The sequence below is a fragment of the Castanea sativa genome, chromosome 1, assembly GCF_040712315.1.
Source record: "Castanea sativa cultivar Marrone di Chiusa Pesio chromosome 1, ASM4071231v1".
In the NCBI taxonomy this organism is placed as follows: domain Eukaryota; kingdom Viridiplantae; phylum Streptophyta; class Magnoliopsida; order Fagales; family Fagaceae; genus Castanea; species Castanea sativa.
The window spans coordinates 16,096,812-16,116,985 of NC_134013.1; the positions used below are offsets into that span (position 1 = coordinate 16,096,812).

The following is a 20,174-nucleotide window of genomic DNA, read 5'->3' on the forward strand; positions in this document are numbered from 1 at the left end:
TCCCAGAAGCATGAAGGTTCAAGCAACCTTAAAAAATGGACACTACCAAAGAACACCTTTTTCCCCTACCATTTATAATAGATAAAAGTTAATGGATGTTTTAAGAAAATTGGTTTTTTTTTTTTTAATTAGAAACTTTTTATAGAAAAATAAAATAACAAATTTTTTTGACAACTTTTTTATATTTTTCATGAAAGTTGTATTAAAATTTTATATTTTACCCCTTTAACCTTGAATTTTTTAATTATGTAATTGCATTGTAATTCTATGATAAGCTCAGTGTCCAAATGTATTGTTTTTAGAGCGATAATCCCTATCATGGTCTTTTTATATAGATCGTAGAAACTTAATTCATCTTTAACTTACTTTGTTCTCTACAAATTCAATATCTGTAATTAATACAATAAACTCAAGAAAATAAAATGCATGAGATGTAAGTGTAATTCTTGTTGTGTTTATAGGCTAGTGTTTAGAAGGGGTATTTTTATTTTGTTGTTGTCTCTCATTTTTGTTAATTCACTGCATTTTTCTGTTAAACGGGTATCAAAATTAATAGGGTATCTATAACATCTATTATATCAAAGTCAAGCAAATATGACTATGACTTATGAGTGAAGTTTCACATTGAATATTAATGATAATGGTAAATGGGTAATATAACATAATTGAACCAAAACTTAAAAACTTAGAGCAATGACATTGGGCACTCTAAAAAAGAATAAAATTCCAATTTATGGGGAAAAACTAGAGTATAAAATAAGGGATTCACACAAATGTGAATGCCTCTAAAACTTTTGGGTTTAGTGGTATATATATATATATATATATATATATATATATATATATATATATATATATATATATATATATATATATTCCAACTGTTATATATATTACTACTTAATTGGAGTCTCCCTAAAATTTTCACTCCTCAAGAAATTGCATTAGATATTAATAGCACTACTAGTTTCTTTGCTTGTGGGTAAGTTTAGTTACAAGGAAGAGAGAGGGAGAGAGAGAAGTAAAAGGAGATAGGATTTTTTTCCCCAATAATTCAAAAATTGGAAAAAAAGGAAAATTTGAACTCTAGACTCCCATTAAAGACACCAAGAGGGTTGGCTTATTTTAGTTTATTATGTTAGTATATTTTTATTTGGAGCTTTTATAAACTTTATTTTTTAAATATAATTATATTTTGATAGTTTGATTCAATTTTATCAATTTTTAAAAAATAAAAAATAAAAATAAGTTCATCCATGACCATCAATTAGCCTCCCCTAACAGTAATTTAACTGCTCAAAGATTTAATTCATTTAGGAAATTTTCTTTTTTCAAAGAAGTTTTATGTTGCCTCCCAAATGAAAAGAAATAAAGCTTTATGTTCCTCTAAGAATTATGATCTTTTGATCTTCTTTTCTTTTTTTTAGAAATACCTATTTCAAAAACCAATAAGTGAGAGGTTTTGTGAGGTGGCTTTTTTCTGTATCTCAATTGCGTGACAAGAGAACCATTCGAAACATTGATGTCTTATCGAAACACAAAGCCCAAAATATACATAAAGAAAGAACTTTTTTTAAAAGAGAAGTTTTTAAACTCAATTTCAGAGCAAGGTTAGTTAATTAATCGTGGTTAGAGGAACATATGCCTTGCTCTCTAACATGTAATTTGCATCTTATGCATTCCCCTAATTACAGTTTTCTAGGCCATCAAGTTGCACAAATTTTTTCTAGTTGATGCAACTTTTGCCGAATTAGATGAGCAGTAATATCACGCTGCTCTGAGGCGCGTGGAGAAAATTTTTTTATAAAATGTAAAAAAATTGACGTTTGGCTATTTTGAATAAACCATATATGACTCTTTCAACCTATCAAAGCTTCAATATTAATCCCAAATGATTACCTACCGTGCAACTAATTGGATTTTTTATATAAAACTATAATGGGACACATGCAGGTCATGCGCAAAAATTATTTTTTTTCAGATTGGATTTTTTTACATTAAAAAATAATTTTGTTTTTACAAAAAAATTTGAAAAGGATTAAAATATTTTTATTTTATTTTTTTTAAAGAGAAATATGCATGAGGTGCATAAACAAAAACTAATTAAAAATAGTTAGTAAAGTATTAAGAAAATATATACGCGCCAGAGAGGAGGGTGAGAAGTGAGAATTACGAATTGAGAATTGAGAATCGAGAAGAGAGAATTGGGTTTCTCTCATGTGACAAAGTATTTGTCTTGGTAATTGCTTGGGTTCCGCTTTTACCGCACGCTTTTCCACCATTTTCTCCTCTCAAAGCTCTCTCACAAAACTATATTTCTCTCTTCGTAGCTCCATTAATTTCCTTCATCACTGAAAGCTAGCGCGTGGTTTTCTCCGGAAGAACTTCCTATTGCTGCTTTTTTTTCTTTTTTTTTTTTCTCTCTTCTCTGTCTTCACAGCTCGACAGTGGGAAACTTCACTCAGAATTCTCATTGACAAACTGATGAGTGTCCTTTCTCTGCTTTCAAACTAGCTAGTACGTATATACTTTGCTGATAGTAGTACATATATATTTTACAAGTACTAATTTGCTACCCCCATAATATACCATCACTACCCCATATCTTTAATTATTTCATCCGTACGATCTGATTCGGATACAGAAACATCTATGGTTCAGAAGCAGCTACACAAGAATTTGGAGCTACCTTTGGAGTGGTCATGGTCATGGTCTTTGGTTTGATTGTCAGTAAAAAGCCGAAGAACACAAAGCTCTTGACTTGACACAACAGTACTTGGAAATTACAGCCTTTTGTTGGGTCTTTATGTAACTGCTAGTTTCTGTTGAACTATACAGAAAACTGTGCAGAATAAGATCCCTCCTAAGTTTTACCATAATTCGTAACCGATCACTCCCCAAGTTCAAATCTTGACCCCGGATCTAAAATACTTTGTTGAATTTCCTTCTTCTTTCATATTTTCCTCGTTCTCAATCTGTGAGTTTTTCAAGAATCTCTGCAGCTATATATATCTTTGTGGATAAAGATAAAAGCTTGAGCAGCTAGATTCTTCAAGTCTTTGCTTGAGAAAACAGTTAACTTGAGGCGGTGGTTTGGTTTGGCTTTTGCTTTGAGTCTAAGTCTCAAAGAACAGAGAGAGAGAAAGCTGGCAAATAATACTAATAAGTGGTGGGAGAGAGTAGATGTGGCCATGGCGGGTTACAACAATGAACAAAACCCAGGTCAAGCCGGTTCAGCTCGCTATGTTCATCACCTTCTCAGGCCTGAACTGCACCTTCAGAATCAGAATCAGACTCAGACTCAGACTCAGACTCAGAGACCTCTTTCTATTGATAATCCTCAACCTTCCGATTCTCCGGACTCTCCAGACGAAGGAGATCACAAGCATGACTCCGATGCACAAGCCACAAGCTCCGGTGCAGCCACTACAAACTCGAACCGCCGTCCACGTGGCCGACCACCTGGATCGAAGAACAAGCCGAAGCCACCGATAATCGTAACTCGGGACAGTCCGAACGCGCTCCGATCGCACGTGCTGGAAGTGTCGAACGCTGCGGACATAGTGGAGAGCGTGTCGAATTACGCGAGGAGAAGAGGGAGAGGGGTTTGTGTGTTGAGTGGAACTGGGACAGTGGTGAATGTTACTTTGAAACAACCTGCGGGGAGTAGTGTGGTGACACTGCACGGTCGGTTCGAGATTCTTTCCTTGTCGGGGACTGTGTTGCCTCCTCCTGCTCCGCCTGGTGCGGGTGGTTTATCGATATTTTTGTCTGGTGGGCAAGGACAAGTGGTTGGGGGAAGCGTCGTTGGTCCTTTGGTTGCTTCGGGTCCTGTGGTTTTAATGGCTGCTTCGTTTGCTAACGCTGTGTTTGAAAGATTACCTCTGGATGACCCAGAAGAAGGTACTGTACAAGTCCAATCCACTGCTTCACAGTCTTCAGGAGTCACTGGTGGTGCCGGAGCTGCACAACTTGGTGAAGGTGGTGGAGGAAGTGGAAGCGGCGGCGGCGGCGGTGCTCTTTTTAGTGTGGGAGGGAATAATAATAATATGGGAAATTTTCCATTTTCAGGTGATCTATTTGGATGGGGTACTGGGAGTGCTGCAAGGCCTCCTTTTTAATTACTGGGTGGGTTTCTAGTAGTATTAGATTTTGAGTGATTGTAGGGGTTGATCCAGCGAGATTAATTCAATTTTCTCAGCTTTTGAATAATTGGTGACGGTGGAGGATGATGATGATGTTGATGAGAGGAAGATCATGTAGCTAGCCAGCTTCTTTTTTGGTTGTATGATAAAAATGTTTGTGATAGAATTTTAACAAATTGCTCCTCCTCTTATCTTTACAAACTGGAAGAGAAACAAGAAAAGGTTTTCTTGAATGTTTAATTAACTTGTAAATTTATGAATGAAGGGCTTAGTACTATCCAGTGGAACTGGAAGAAACCCAGGTTGGAGCAAGTTAAGGATTTCAGACTTCTCTCAAAAGGTCAGTAATTTGTATGACTTTACAAAACCATTTGGGTTCTTGAATGTCATTCTACTTATTTCAGCTAGTTTTATGCATAAGTGATAGTTGTATTGTGGTTATGACTGCTATGATGAACATCTCTAGGGCTTATTTAGGAGTTTCCATCTCATGAGGAGCACATCATCGTATGCTTTATTTTTATTGAAAAGTAGAATTAAAGAATGTGTTTCAATTGTGAATTTCTGACAAATTTTACACAATATGGGAACTTATGGTGTCATTGGTATGAAGTATGAACCTACTACCTAGTGCATATTTTTTTTAATTATATAAACAAATTAAATTATCCACTTTTCTTTTAGCTGAATAGTTTAATTATCTATTTTTCTTTTAGCTGAATAGTTTAATCATATAAATATATATATATATATATATATATATATATATATATATATATATATATATCTTTTATTTTTGTCTGGCCAAACATCCTGAGTCCATATTGCAGATAGTTTTTGCTTGCTGCATGAATCAATGTTCTCCGTCTTTTTGCTACCTTTAAGTTCATTTTTTGCTTTACTCCTCTATCTCTCCTGCCATGCCAACTTGCAGTTGGCTGACCAAACGTTACAGCAGTAACGTTTATCTTGTCAGTTATAAAACATAAACATTTAGTGTTAAGAGCCTTGGAAATAAAATATTTTATGTGTCTAATGGCCTACAACATTTGACCACCTGTTTAACACTTTTGGATTTTAAAGGAATGGAACCAGACCTTGTTCTCTAAGAAAACCAAAAATTTAATATTATATTTTGCGATAAGTGTTTGAGTAATGCTTGGAATATTATAAATTTTATTACATAGAGCTTAGAATATAATGTATGATGTATCACCAATCACCTAAACACATTTTAAATAGGTGGTTGAAATTAATTAATCACATACATTTCTATATCAGTTTATAAACATTACGAAGTAAAACTTATAATACATTTATCATCAAGTTCTGTCGAGAACCTAGAAAAAGAGATAAAAATCTTAGGAATTGGTTGTATTTTGTGACTTTGAAACTTGGGAAAGGGGAAATTTTGATTTGGAAACTTGGGAATATGTTCTCCTTCTGGTTGGTTTTTGAAATGCTTGATTTTATGCCCTAAATTTCCTCAAAATCAGTAACTTTTGAATCATGCAAATACCAAACCCCAAGTGGCCTGTCTGTATTGATCTTCCGCAGTTAATAATACGGAACTTTCCTACCAGCTCTATAAATTGCTTAATTACCTTGCACACAATAGGCCGAGCTAGGGGGGTGCCAAGGGGGCCATGCCCTCCCCCAGCTTTTTAAATTTTCCATTATTTTTCTTTTAAATTTGGTAATAAATCTAAAAGGTATACAAAAATGTATTCACTGTCCCTGAGAAAATTTTTTGGCTCCGCCAATCACTGATATTCGTTTTATTGGACAATGTTTTAGTCATCTAATTCATGTCTACCATAATCGATACATAAGCACAGAGAGAAAGAATGCATTTATAAAAGTCGTATTACTTGATGCGATAAGATCCCCTCCTATTAAATTCTCCAATTCCCTTCATTTTATCACTGGAAATACCAAACAGATGGCACTTTCGTAGACCTTACAATTCTTTTCAACAAAAATAAGCCAAATTCAGTACCACTGAAGAACTTTATACCTAGGTATTATGATATATGGACTAAGATCAAACAGTAGGAAACGTACGTGTATTAGCTTTGTTCTAGAATTACAAGTAGTCCTACTTCTAGATAGCAACTGTTGAAGAGAGAAAAAGGGGAGCCCCAGGGCGTGACCTAATAAGGGCAACTTCTGCTAGGGAATATTGAATTGAGTCATAGCTACTGTGACCGAGGTGTCACAGACCTCACCCTAGCACCCTAAGAGAGTCACGGATGGGTGTAATGCATGCTAGGAACCCACCTCCACATGGTACCCACCACGACTTGAACGAATGACCTCATGCATGCATGTGGGATCCCACACCAACTGGGCCACCCCTCCTAGGGCTGGATAGCAACTGTTATGGAAGTTATTTAGATATATGTATATAGAAAGTCAAGAGATGCATGCATGGATTAAGCGAAAATTGATACAGTTGTTTGATGAGACTTTGTGCATTGACCATTGAGTGCATCATCAGCAGTAGTTGATTAAAACGATGAGCATTGAACTTGAGACTCGTTTAATTTTTATCTTAATTAGTTTTTTGACTGATGTGAAAGCAATAGTATATATTACTTCATGTTCTCGAAAAATTCATGTAAGAGATACCAAGGCTGTATGTGGCAGATTGGTGCATGCAGAAGAAAAGAAATTGATTTTGACTACTAGAGGTTGGGCGATAAGATTGAATAACATAGTGCGCACTATTGGTCCAACGTGAAAGAGAGCAATATTTTCCTGTTCTTCATTATGTATAGTAGAGCATGAACAATTTCTTAAAACTTTACTTCGCAGTGGTATTCAAAACTGGCTTGATACATTGCATTACATGCATGCTTCATCCACTTTCTTCTTCTTCTTCTTTTTTCCCCTGGTATTCTATTTCTTTTACCTTTGGTCTCAAGATAGGAAGCCTTCTTCTATAGGTCATGGTCTTCCCTGTAATTTAAATTTGTTGATAAATTCGATAGTTACAATGGTGAAGTGAGATTTGAACTCTAGGTCACTTGAGCTCAAAGGTTTTTGACAGTCTTACCTGTAATTGAAACACACAATAATTTGACAGTATTCTATATATTATATTTATATATTTGAGAGTAGATGGTGTTAGGTGCACGGCACCAATGAAATCCAGCCCACGTAATATAAAGTGAAATTATTTGGAGTTTGTCCCGTGGTTTTTCCCTTCAAAGAGAAAGGGTTTTTCATGTAAATATATTTGTGTTCTTGTGTGTAATTGCTATTTTGAATTAATAGTTTTTTTATATAATATTATTTGGGACCCAATGGATGGGACTTGAAACGGATAAAGATTACATGAAATATGAAGTGCCAAGAGACTAAATTCATAAGATAATTAGATAATAAGGTTAGTTCAATAGCTGTCTACCATTGAAAGCTCTATCATATAAAGGGGAGTGGTAGAGCATGTATAATTAAGTTCTTAGAGCAAGATCTAGGATTAGGATAGACAAGAGTTTGATTTTTTTTTTATCAAAAAGTCTTATAATTCAATTAGTTGGTAGTTCCTAATGTCTCTAAAGGGGACATTTAAGGTTCAATTCCCTCCTCTTCATTGTAAATTTGTAACTATCAAATTATTAACAACAAAAAGACTGTTCCTTTTCCAATATTGTAACTTGATGAAAGGTGATATATAGATAATCAACAACAGCCTTATTCTAAACCCTTGAAAATTAATTAGCATCATATACATACGCTTGCAATTTTCCTATTTTGGGTTCATTGCCTCTAGGATAGGCTTGCAATTTTTCTATATATGTATCCCTCAATGATTTGATGTTATGCATGGATTCTTTCAGAAACTAAAATGCTAAAAGGAGAAGATAGTACTCCTCAATAATTTGATGTACCAATATGTATAAATTCTTTCAGGTTAACAGTCACCTGTATAACATAAATTGTGCAATTTGTTTATTTCTTTGTTAATTATGTTCAGCATTTGTTATATGGTAATGTTTGTTGCACACAAGTAGTTGCAAACATCAGTACTAAAAATTTAGAAATCGTATTTTGAAAACACAATTTCAGTTATTATTATAAAATCATATTTTAGAGACACGATTTCAATTGATATAGTGCACACACTCCTTACACACTGGTGTATGTAATAATTAGCCTTCTTTGTTATAATGTGATGAAAAAGATGCTATCAATGTATTCCTATTTCCTAAAGATCTTCAAAAGGAAGATTCTTTTTACCTGAATTATCTATTTCCAGTTCTTCTTCTTTTTCTTCCATTTGTAATCAAGTTGGAAGAAATAAAAAGAAGCATGCAGGAGGGAATTATCAAAGTTGGTGGAGCAAAGTGTTGGTATCATGAGCTTGTTAGTTTTTTTGGGTACTGGGAGACCCATTTTGCACTGTATTTAGTGTCAACTGTCACTCCGAGCACACATACGAGAGAGAGAGAGAGAGAGAGAGAGAGTGCATGCACTGGACTATTTGCACACCAATGTCTATCTTCATGTTGCAAAGATGTCAGGCAAATAAATTAATAATGCAGCGAAGATATCATATCCTGGGAGAGGCATATACCCTAGTTTTTTCTGTCCCATCTCACATTCATTTCATTTTCTGTGCCCCCAACCATGTCTTTTCTCATTATTAGGAGTTTGTTATTTGTTAATTCATTTTTTTTAATTTTTTCAATTAAATTCATATTTTTAAATAAATTTATAATATATATATAGAATTTGAAGATTTTGACTATTTGTTGATTTCTTACCCATAAACTTTTAAATATTTTATTTTATTTTTTCACATCAAATTTTAATATATATTGTTTTATTAAATAAAAATTTATAAAGATTTTTATAAAATTGTGAATTCTCTGAGTAGAAGTTTTGTATAAATATACCACTATTAATATTTTGATTTAAATTCTTTTCTTTATAAAATGTAGAATAGAATAACATATTAGAATATTTTTACAAATAAATAATTCTATTAATAAATATAACTTTAATAAATGTCATGTGTGTGTGTTTCTCAAAAAAAAAATGTCTATTAATATTATCAAGTTAGTATTTAGAAAAATAAAATAAGATAGAGAAGATTGTATTTTGTTAAAATTTACTATATATTGTACGCATAGGCGGAGCTAGGGGGGTGCCAAGGGGGGCCATGGCCCCCCCTAGCTTTTGAAATTTTTCATTAATTTATTTTACATTTGGTAATAAATCTAAAAATTACACAAAAATATATTCACTATCCCCCTAAGAAAATTTCCTAGCTCCGCCACTGATTGTACGGATTATCGGCTAGTAAATGAATAAAATGGAAGGCAAGGGGCTAAGGAAGGAGAAAGTGTAGACTGACAATTAGACCCTAGTTTGTGATATTATACGAATAGAGAAAATGAAGTTAAGCCATGAATTTGATTTTTGATATCCAGTCTTCTATTGCTGCCTTTGGTTACATTATTTTTGCACATACTCGTGGATTAGGTAATGTTTTAACTCATAACCTTACATGTTAGTGATTTTTCTGTGTGGATGGGGGATGTTCCACTATACCTTAATAATGTATACTTTTAACTGATATTGACTAAGTTTTTTCAATAAAAGTTCAAGGTCTTCCTTCTCAAAAAAATAAATAAATAAAGTTAAGCCATGAATTAAGTGTGTTGAGCTTCATGTGGCAAATTAGGCCTCCCGTGTCCAAAATAAATTTCTCCTTTGTTTTGCAACATATCTTTGTTTAGCTTGATCACTACCTTCCAAATGTGGCAAACGATGACATCCACTTGTAGAAACTATACTAGTTTCCTCGCTGGCATTGATCCATGCATGGAAGGGTTGACCCTTATGATTCCTGTAGATTATGGCCAAAAAGGATATATCATGTATGACTGAGACATCAAAGTCGAATCTGAGCCAACCAAAATGGTGAGGAGCCCAAAACATTGCATTGTTCGAAATAGGGAGTGGCAAAGTTGAGAGGCCAAACTGAGTTATTCCAGACATGATGTTTTTTGAATGTTGAATTTGGAATTAAGAGAGACATATTGTGGAGGGGAGACTTTCAAAATAAACTTTCTAAGACAGAAATCTTAGCCTTAAATGGATCTTTTTTGTTCTAAAGAGCCTTCAAGGAACCTAGGAGGCCTAAAAGGTAGCAACTCTTAGGTATCCCCGAAACACAAAAAATAATGCTCTCTCTTCTCACATTTAAGGCTGACCACGGGTCGGTCAGGGTCGAGTTTGGACTCAACCCAGACTCGACTTGCTCAAGTCGGGTGGAAGAGGATCGGACCTGCAATCGACCGTTGATCACCACGGGTCGAGTCGGACCGGATTTCAAAAAATGATCGGTCGGTTCAGTTGAAACTAATGAAGGGCGGCGACGAGCGGAGGAAAGCAAATCTTGGCCAAATTTGAGAGAAGGAGAATAAAATGTCACCGGATCTGAGTGGAGGAGAGTGAAACGTTACCAATCTAAGCTTAAACATCGCGCGGATCTAAGCCAAAGTTACCAGATCTAAGCGGGTTTTTGAAAACTATCGCCAGATCTAAGCCAAAATCACTGGATCTAAGTAGATCTGGGAAAAATCGTCCCCGGATCTGAGCGAAGTATGGTTGATCTGAAGTGGTGGTCGGGCAGGTCGGGTGGCTAGGGTTTTAAAGGAGAAAACTCACCACTCGACCTGCTGAACTCAGGTTTGGAGGGTTGAGACCCGTCATTGACTGCCAGAGTCGTTGGATCAGGCGACAAGCGAGTCGGTTCAGGCGGGTTGCTCGGTTTGGTCGGGTGCCCGGGTTACTTGAACACCCCTCTCACATTCATGGTAGAGTTCACTCAGTAAATTTATGGTAGAATCCATCATGAATGTGAGAAGAGGGAGCACCATTTCTCCATGCTTCAAGAGTAACTAAGAATTTTCCCTGATAAGGAGAAAAATCTTGATTTTTGATTCTTGAGATAGTCAAATTTATAGCTGAATAGGCACAAGCGAAGGGTCCAGATTAAGTTGTCCATGGTGCTAACTAGTGATAGATGGATATGTTTGATGTGAGTAGCAGTAGCACTGCAGCATCATCAAAATAATTAGAAAGCATACTTGGGAGTTGGATCCTATTGCTTGGTACTGTTACTGATCAAATCAGCCAACCAAAAGTATTATTTGGGGCTCCTTGTTTTGGAAAAGGTTTGAAGGAGTCACATCACATTGGAGTGGAGGACCCAAGAGTCATCCCAAATTCTAATCGAGGTTCCATATCTTATTCCATTCCAAGTGAAGGATGGATTGGCTTTAAGGAGGCAAAGAGGAATGGGGAACCTTCTAGATATTTCCAAAACACATTGAACTCAGAACTTGTTACTGCCAGTGGCAATTTGCATACTGAGTTTAGCTATTAGAGCCGTATATGCTTCAGGGAATCTCCTTTGTTCAAAACCACCAGTTGATTTCGGTTTACATATTTCCTCCCAAGATTTAAGATGGCAACCTCTAGAGTTGGGATTCCTATTCTGAAAGAAATCCTTTAGGAGCTTATCCATTGAGATATACAAGTGGATTTTGGAAGATATATGGTAGACATGGTGTAAGTTGGAAGATACAAGTGGATTATCCATTGCATGCAAGGACTTTTGCTCACCAACCATCAATTGTGGTATCATCTTTGAAATGAGATCTTGGAAAATATATCTTTTAGTTCTCCCTAAAATGAGAGGGATACCAAGATAAGAGGAATTGGAGGAACCTCATTGGAGGATGTTGAGGCTAGACATGCTAATAAATATATTCTTTGTGCTGGTACCAGTGTAGTTGAAAAGGATAGAAGATTTAGCTTTGTTGATGGATAACCTGATCATGCTTGGAATTGATTATAGTAATGCATTATAGCAAATATAGCCTCTTCTTTATCTCTAACGAAAATTACAAGATAATCGACAACAAGAAGAAAATCTAGGGCAGCCTGTTGATACTTGGATACCTTTGATATCCTCATCTCCCTCAGCCTTAGGGAAAAGCCTAGAAAGGACATCTATAACAAGAATGAAGAGGAAAGAAGAGATGGGATCACCTTGCCTAAGCCTTTTTTATTTAAAGAAACCCATAATACCCCATTAATAAGAACAAAGAATAGGGGGTTGTGATGCATTGTTTGATAAGGTGAATCCAACTGTCACATAACCCAAAACAATATTTGAGAGTGGAGAGGAGAAAAAATGATAGTCAATGTTATCAAAAAGATTTTCAAGATCAATTTTAATAGCAATATAACCAAGTTTTTACTTGGTAGCTTTCATATAATGAGTGATTTTGTGAGCAACAAGGATGCTGTCTTGGGTTGACCTTCCTGGAAGGAATGCTACTTGCCATGGGCTGATAATCCCAGAGAGGATAAGCTTAAATCTATCAACAGATAGTTTGATCTGATTTTTTTAGGCCACATTACATAGGTTATGAGGTCTGAAATTTTAAATCGTGGCAAGGCGATTAGACTTGGAGATGAGGATAATGAAGGTGTGATTTAGTTCTTTAAAAGGAAACATTCATTGAAGAAGCTTTGGACAACTGAGATAACATCTCTGCTAATGATTTCCCAAAAATGCTTATAAAAAATCGTAGGCATTCCATCAAGGTCAGTAGCCTTGTATTGGACACTCCAGGTTGAACACAATCTTTTTTATTTTCTCACCATCATGGATACTGCACCGAGCATTGTTTTCTTCATACAGTTAGAAATGTTAGTCACAAACATGGATAGCAGTCTCACTAGGGTGGTAATCACAATATGCAACCTTGTGTTTGCAAAGAGAATATATTGTAAAAATTGTGTCAAAATGCAAATGAGAGTCCAGGGTATGTATAGGGAAATTTGTATCCCTTGGAAATAGACACAATTGTATGACTAGATACATCAACCCGGCCCGAAAGCCACAACCTTATCCAAAAGACCAGCTTCGCTTCCCTCTACTGAAACAAATACTTCATCTATAAAGAAACACCATCCATTAAGTGAGGTTATTGTGTGTGTGAGAGTGAAACATGTAATATGATCACCCATCACAGCCACACGCTAACAAGGAATTAAGGCCTCAAGGTCTTCATTGCTTACAGGAGAGAAAGGGGCTTGAGAGAATAGAAAGGTGAAGTAATTAATAACATTCATCATCAATATTACTTTTACTAGTGCAAACCTACCCGATGCATGAGAAAATGTAATAAAATTATTTTTTAAGAATATAATGTAAAATTTGTAGTTTAAACAGTGCACATGTTATTAAAAAAATTTCAATTTTTACAAGTTTTATGTAAAGAAACATGTAATGTATTTTGCATTCAACAATAATACATAGTGATTATATATATATATGAAATGATTTTAAAAAAAATACCATAATTGGTTCACTAATTTGAACAGGTCCAAGAATGTTAAAAAAAATGTACACCCCCATTCCATAGAACACGTGTAACATGTTACATTAAGTTTAAATTATTATGTAAGTATAGAATTGTAGCATTTTTTCTTTCCAAATACAAGTATAATGTCTATATTATTGAAACTTGAATTTTAAGGTAATCTTGTAAATATTTATCATTTTTATTGCTTTTTTAGGATTCATATCTCTAATTTCTAATGCCTATTTTGTTTAGATTTTTTATCTCATAATAGAAAAGGCAACTTACAAAAAAAATCAATTTAAGGTCCAATCAATCCAAAATGGACCAAATTGATCCAAAATGAACTAAAACGGACCGAAATGAATCAAGTGGACCAAAGTGATCCAAAGTGAAGCGGATTGAATGGATAGAAATGAAGCATACCAAAGTGGACCGACATTGATCAAATGGACTAAAGTAGACCGAAATACTACACCGATGTGGCATAATAGGAGCATGGAAATAATAAATACTATGTTTTAGCTTTTAGATAGTACTAATAGCAGACCCACGTAATGCGTGAGAATATATATAAATATTATACAATAGGATATAATATATAAAAAAATAACACTTACTTCAAGTATTGTCAATTTTTTAAAAATATTTCTTCAAGTATTTTTTATCTTTCTATCTATACAAATATATCATTCTATTATTTTTTGTATGTTTGATTAATATTTTTTTAAAGTGAACCATATCTTTCTAATTTTTGTTGTAGCGTGTTATATTAACCTAATATACAACTAAAATTTATAAGTTTCAAGTCTCTTAAAGAACAAGGAGATATCATGTAAGCAAAACTCATCACAAAATTTCAAATTTATCTTAACCAAAATTAAAATGAAACCAACAAAATAAATGATAGACTTTATCATAATTTATTGTTCAAATAATTGGTAGGCATATTCAAATTCATATCCATGTAGATTGTGTTTTTTTATATAAACTCAAATTCCTATTTCCAAACCCAAAAAAAAAAACTAAGTATTAACCTAAACCAAAATTCAACCAAAGCTATAAAAGGGAGAGAGAAGACTTTGTATGAAAAAATTAAAAATTTTAATTAAAAAAAAAAAAACAATCCAGAAACACATTTTAAAAAAAAACCATCAATCTTAGTTAGAGTTACAAAAATAACAAAAAAATCACCCAGAGAGAGAGAGAGAGTACTCACAGTTTTTGTGTAGTAAAAATATAGATTGAATGGGATAAATGATATTAAATTTATACAAATAAAATGGGAAGAAGAATAGTCAAGTTATAAAAAAGAGAAAATAATGAAGGAAGTGTAAGGATGAAGTAAAGAGTAGTGAGGGGGGTAAAGAAGTAAAGAGGGAAGAAAAATGTCGAATGAAGTGTAACCGTAAACGTGTACAAATAAAATGGAAAGAAGAAGAGTCAAGTTATGAAAAATGATGAAAGAAGTGTAATAGTGAAATAAAGAGGAGTGGGGGAGGTAAAGAGACAGAGAGGGAAGGGAAACGTTGGATGAAGTGTAACCATAGGTGTGGACTAATAAAGAGAAGAAGAGGTCTTTGTTTTTGTCTTTTGTAGATAGTAGTGAGAAGAAAAGTTTGAAAAATAAAAAGAAGAGATAAAAAATAAGTGAATGATGTGGCTCAATGATTGAGTAGCAAAATGTATTGTGTGTGTCTATATATATATATATATATATATATATATATATATAAGGAATAGGATAGAAAGAAAATGACACTCAATGTTGAGAGGAGGTTCCAATATAGACAATAAAAATTAACATTTATGATGATGTGTAGTGCATTACATTTGGCCACAAAAAATTAATTTTGCAATAGGCAATCAGTAAAGATGGAAAACCAAAAAAATAAAATAAAATAGTGATGCGGTCCAACAAGAGTATAGCAATAATAAATACTACGCTTTAATTTTTTTTTTTATATATATATAAAATAGAATTTCTACTCTAATCTAAGTGTCAATGTGTGTGAAGCTCCGTCCTGGAGACTTGAACTCCGGCTATTACCTCCCACACTCCACAAGCATTTATACATGTGGAGTGACCATCGCACCAAGGGTGTGCGGTGGTACTATGCTTCAATTTTAGATGTATATAAATAAAGATAAAGACTAGTCTCTAACCTAAGAATAATATCGCCCTCAAAAATAAAAAACTAAGAATAATAAATAAAATAACATATATTTATTTAGCTCACGGTGGGAATTAGGCTTTATTGTTTCAATGCTCACCACTAACTTTGTTGTTCTTCACCATTCCAAAACAACCAAAAAAAAAAAAAAAAGCAAACTATCATCACAATATTTTTATAAAAAAAATCAACATTACTATGTGTCCAACTAACAATACTTCAATATAAACTATCAACCCCACAATTATATGCATATTCCAATTGCATTGGTATATTCATAGTCCCATGATCTATATATAGAAAGATCAATGGGAAAAAAATCCTTCACCATTGCATTATAAGCAAAAAAAAAAAAAGGCCAGCCAGCATCACACACTCCTAAAAGGCCATCCAAATTTAAACATAATTATGCACAAACTAATTGTTTTGCAGGTATAAATTATAAACTCCACCAAATAAGCAAATTCTCCAATGGCATTTTCACACTTGAGTCCAATAGTATGAATGCTATGAATTATGATGGCACTCCACAAAACAGTCTTGACCCAAACTTCATCTTTATAGAATTTTAACTATTTTCTTTAAACCTACACATCAACAATTTTAAGAAAGAGTTTCCGTTGTGATAATAGCTTAAAAGTATAATATTATCTTAGTTTTGGTAGGAATTATCATATTTATTTTGTGTTTATTTCCACACTTACACGTAAATATGAGAGTTTACAAGTTTCTCTAAAATATACTCATTATATATATTTTTCTTTTGTAGGAGATTAAAATTAATGAGCTAAACATGCAAACATGAAGCCAAAAGAATTCAAGCGTGACGATCAATTGAGAAGTAGCTTTTGAAGAATTTAATGAGTCAAATATGTGTGAAAACATAAAAGGAAAGAGAGAAATCTATTTGAACCAAAGATGGAAAAAATCCTGGCATGGAAATATCCTGACCAATTTTGGTATTTTGGCCATATCTTTTTACTCCAATATCAGGTTGACTTGATTCTTGTCGACGTGAAAAGAGGACTTAAAGATCTAAAACTTTTTACTATCAAAACTTCAGAATCTACCGTATTCAAGGCCAAAACCAACTTGGAAGTTGACCCACTATTGAAAAACAAGAATTGACATTTTATATTTTCTTTTTTGAGAAGCATGTGTCTTAGGGTTTTAAATGTTATAAATATTAAGGTGATACAAGGGCAGTCACGTTTTTGGGCTGCTGGGAAACATTATTTTTCATCAATTTTTTAGAGTTTTTATTCTCTATAGAAGCTTAAGAACCTAAGCTAGGGTTAGGGGTGAATTCACAATGTTGTAAGTTGTCCACTCTTTAATCCAAGCATGTTTTTCATGTTTTTATAATTGAAATCAATTGTTCTATTTTTCATAATTTTTTTGCTAGATTAATATTTAATTTCTAATTCTTTCATAAGTCTATTCTTGAATCTTCTTATTGTTAGAATAGGGTTTTATAATCTCTCTAGTAAAACGTGGTAATCTTGTTAGATATTACTTTTACCATAGTATTGCCTCTAGGGTGTGCGATGTTCTTGAGTTTTTCTAGTAAAGTTATTATTTTCTAAACTAAATTATTGGAACAATTGATAAATATAATCAACCAAAGAGAGTTCTATTAATAAAACTTATTTTTGAATCTTCCAATCGGATAGTTTATGTGTTTACTTACTTGATTGTGTACTAAATTGAATTGGTAGTGGATGTTTAACAATATTGGTGGACAAACCCTAACGTCCTAGTGATTTTTATTTTTGAATTTTACCAAACTTTCTTTTTCTTAAGTTTCAATCATATTTTTCTATATTATATTGATTCTTTTGACATGTTTTTGTTTTCTTTTTCTCTGTGGAACAACAACCTTAGTTGCACTATAATTTCCATTACAAAATTAGACAACATCATGTTGGCATCTCTTTGCTTTACAGCGAAGTGAACATCAAGAAAAATGCAATTCTTTTTATTGCAAGAGTGACAAGGCCAAGAAAAGCTTAAGTCCCACCAAATCAAAGATATTATCTTTAAATCGTGGAAACCATAATCAGAGTGAACGCATATCTTACTCGGTGTGAGAAATTAACTTTGTTTAAAAATAAAAATTAAAAAACCATTAATAAAAACTTTTAAAATTATTAATTAAAAAAAAGCATAGTACTGACTTTAAGATTAAGTTTCGTCTGCAATTGAATAGTAAACAAATGAAAAAATGGAGGCATTTATTTGAACCCATTCAAGATAAATAATAATATCACCAGTTAACAATTCACCCAGATTACACAAAAAGGACAAAGTGCTAGAAGTAACAAAATATCAAAAAGACTTTTACTTTCCAGCAATGAAAGGGAATGTCTCTATCACTAAAGACTTGTAGGATTGTTATTTCTTAAACAATAACTACAGAGGTAAATATCAATTAAACTATTTACAACAAAATCCCGTTTTTCTTAACCCACAATCAAATCTGAAACAACCAAGTGCCTAATAAATTTCAATATAATTGCCAATAATCATCAAATTATTCGGTTCCATGACAATAGGTTCATGAAAAATGTATAGGGTTACCTTTATCTTCTAAAAACTATGCATTCCAATATGTATAGGGTTACCTTTATTTGGTACAACCACTCATGATGATTTTCTTTTTCTATAATTCGCCCCTTCATATGTCATTTCATGATTACGAAATTCCAGTATCCATTCCTCCCATTCAGATTACAACAACTAAGGTTGTTAAAAAAAGCTGCTTCACTCACCAACCAACCCAACAAGCACACGGGTCTTTTATGTGAAATGGCACAGATTGGCTAGTTTAGAACATCAAGGGTCAGTTTGACTAGTATGTATATGTGTGTGTGTATATATATATATATATATATATATAGAGAGAGAGAGAGAAATGATATGTCCACAACATTTTTACAACATTTTTACAACAAATCCTAAATGGCAGGATGTTACTGGTTGTTATTGTTGGGGCAAAAAAGTAATCTTAGTGTTAGGTTCAAATTTGAACCAATAACAACTAACCACCTATGATTTGTTGTAAAAATGTTGTAAAAATGTTGTGGACGTAGCACCTCTCATATATATATATATATATATATATATATATATATATTGTATGTTATTATATTTTTATATAAGGATAAAAAAGGGGGGGGGGGGATATTGGAGACCATTTATGGCTTTTGAAATTTATTTCTTATGTTTGTATGCAATAATTTTGATGTTAGAATTCCTACCATATAAGAACTTGCAATTTTGGAATGATAAGACTTTTGGGAATCATATAGTGTAATTTAATGTGGCATATTGTATATTTTTTAATTTTTTTTTTTTCTCTTTCCTTTTCTATTTGAGAAAACAAGAATTATTTGAAATCATACCTATTAAAAAGATAAACAGAAATGCTCTATTTTATGAATATAAATCTTTAGTCTCATTTTTTGTGTTGTTCTATTTTATGCTATCGATCACAACTTGTCATGTGTTTGATTTTTTTTCCATTTTAAATTTTGATTATTTTATAAAAAAAAGTCAAATGAATACATGACAAATTGTAATTAGTAAAATATAAAATAAAATACAAAAAGTAAGACAGAATTTTTTTATCCCTATTTTATTCATATTTTTCCATTTTCTTAAGAAATGTATATTGTAAGAATTTGCCACCCTACACAACCCACCTAACTGTGAGTCAAAACCACCAAGATTTTCAACCAACCCACCAGTTTTAGGTAGGCTTTAGAGAATCATAGACCAGCTACGGGTTGGATTTTTTTTCAACCTGCAATTAACAGTGAATTAAGAATATTGGGCTCAACCTTGTATGACAACAGTTATCGTACAATTTTTTTTTTTTTTAGAAGAATTATCATACAAGTTGCATACACTGGCTTCCAAATTTCAAAATTACTTCAGTATTCTAATAATGGGGGTAAAAATCTCTAATAAATTAAGTGGTGATAGGTAGGTATAAGCTGAATGTGCCCTTACAAAAGATTTTCAGACACTGTTTAGCCGTTTGGATTTTCTTAAACGGTAAAAATTGCAATCCAGCCCATATTATGAAGAGCCTTAAAATAGAGATTTGCCATTAACTTATTGAAAATGTATGTATTTATAAAGCAAGAGATTTGAGTTTGGGAGAACAAAAAATTGTTTTCTTCAACCGTAAGGCATTTAGATTTCCTTAACTTGTTATGGACTGGGCTCTTACTCAAACTGCCTTGCCAACGGAGCCAGCTCCAGCTCCAGCTCCAGCTCCATAATTAGTTGTCCAACAAATTAAGATCCCGTAGAGTTTTTACTCACCATATATAGGATTCTTAGAGTCCTATTTATTGTCCTCTCAAAGAAAGTCCTATCTATTTAATTAGATTTTACTGCATCAGCATTCAAAAAATAATAATAACAATTGATAACTCACTTTTTTGGTATCC

The 20,174-nt window shown here is 33.1% G+C and overlaps 1 protein-coding gene across 1 annotated transcript; it reads left to right on the forward strand.

Annotated features, from left to right (window-relative positions):
- Positions 1–2,185: 2,185 nt before the first annotated feature.
- LOC142622175 (AT-hook motif nuclear-localized protein 25-like) lies at positions 2,186–4,457 on the forward strand. Its single transcript, XM_075795607.1, has one exon. It carries the CDS (start codon positions 3,192–3,194, stop codon positions 4,119–4,121), a length of 930 nt encoding a protein of 309 aa, XP_075651722.1. The 5' UTR covers positions 2,186–3,191; the 3' UTR covers positions 4,122–4,457.
- Positions 4,458–20,174: the final 15,717 nt, after the last annotated feature.

Coding starts and splice junctions, on each gene's coding strand:
- LOC142622175 (XM_075795607.1), top strand. CDS start 3,192: ATGGCGGGTTACAACAATGAACAAAACCCAGGTCAAGCCGGTTCAGCT.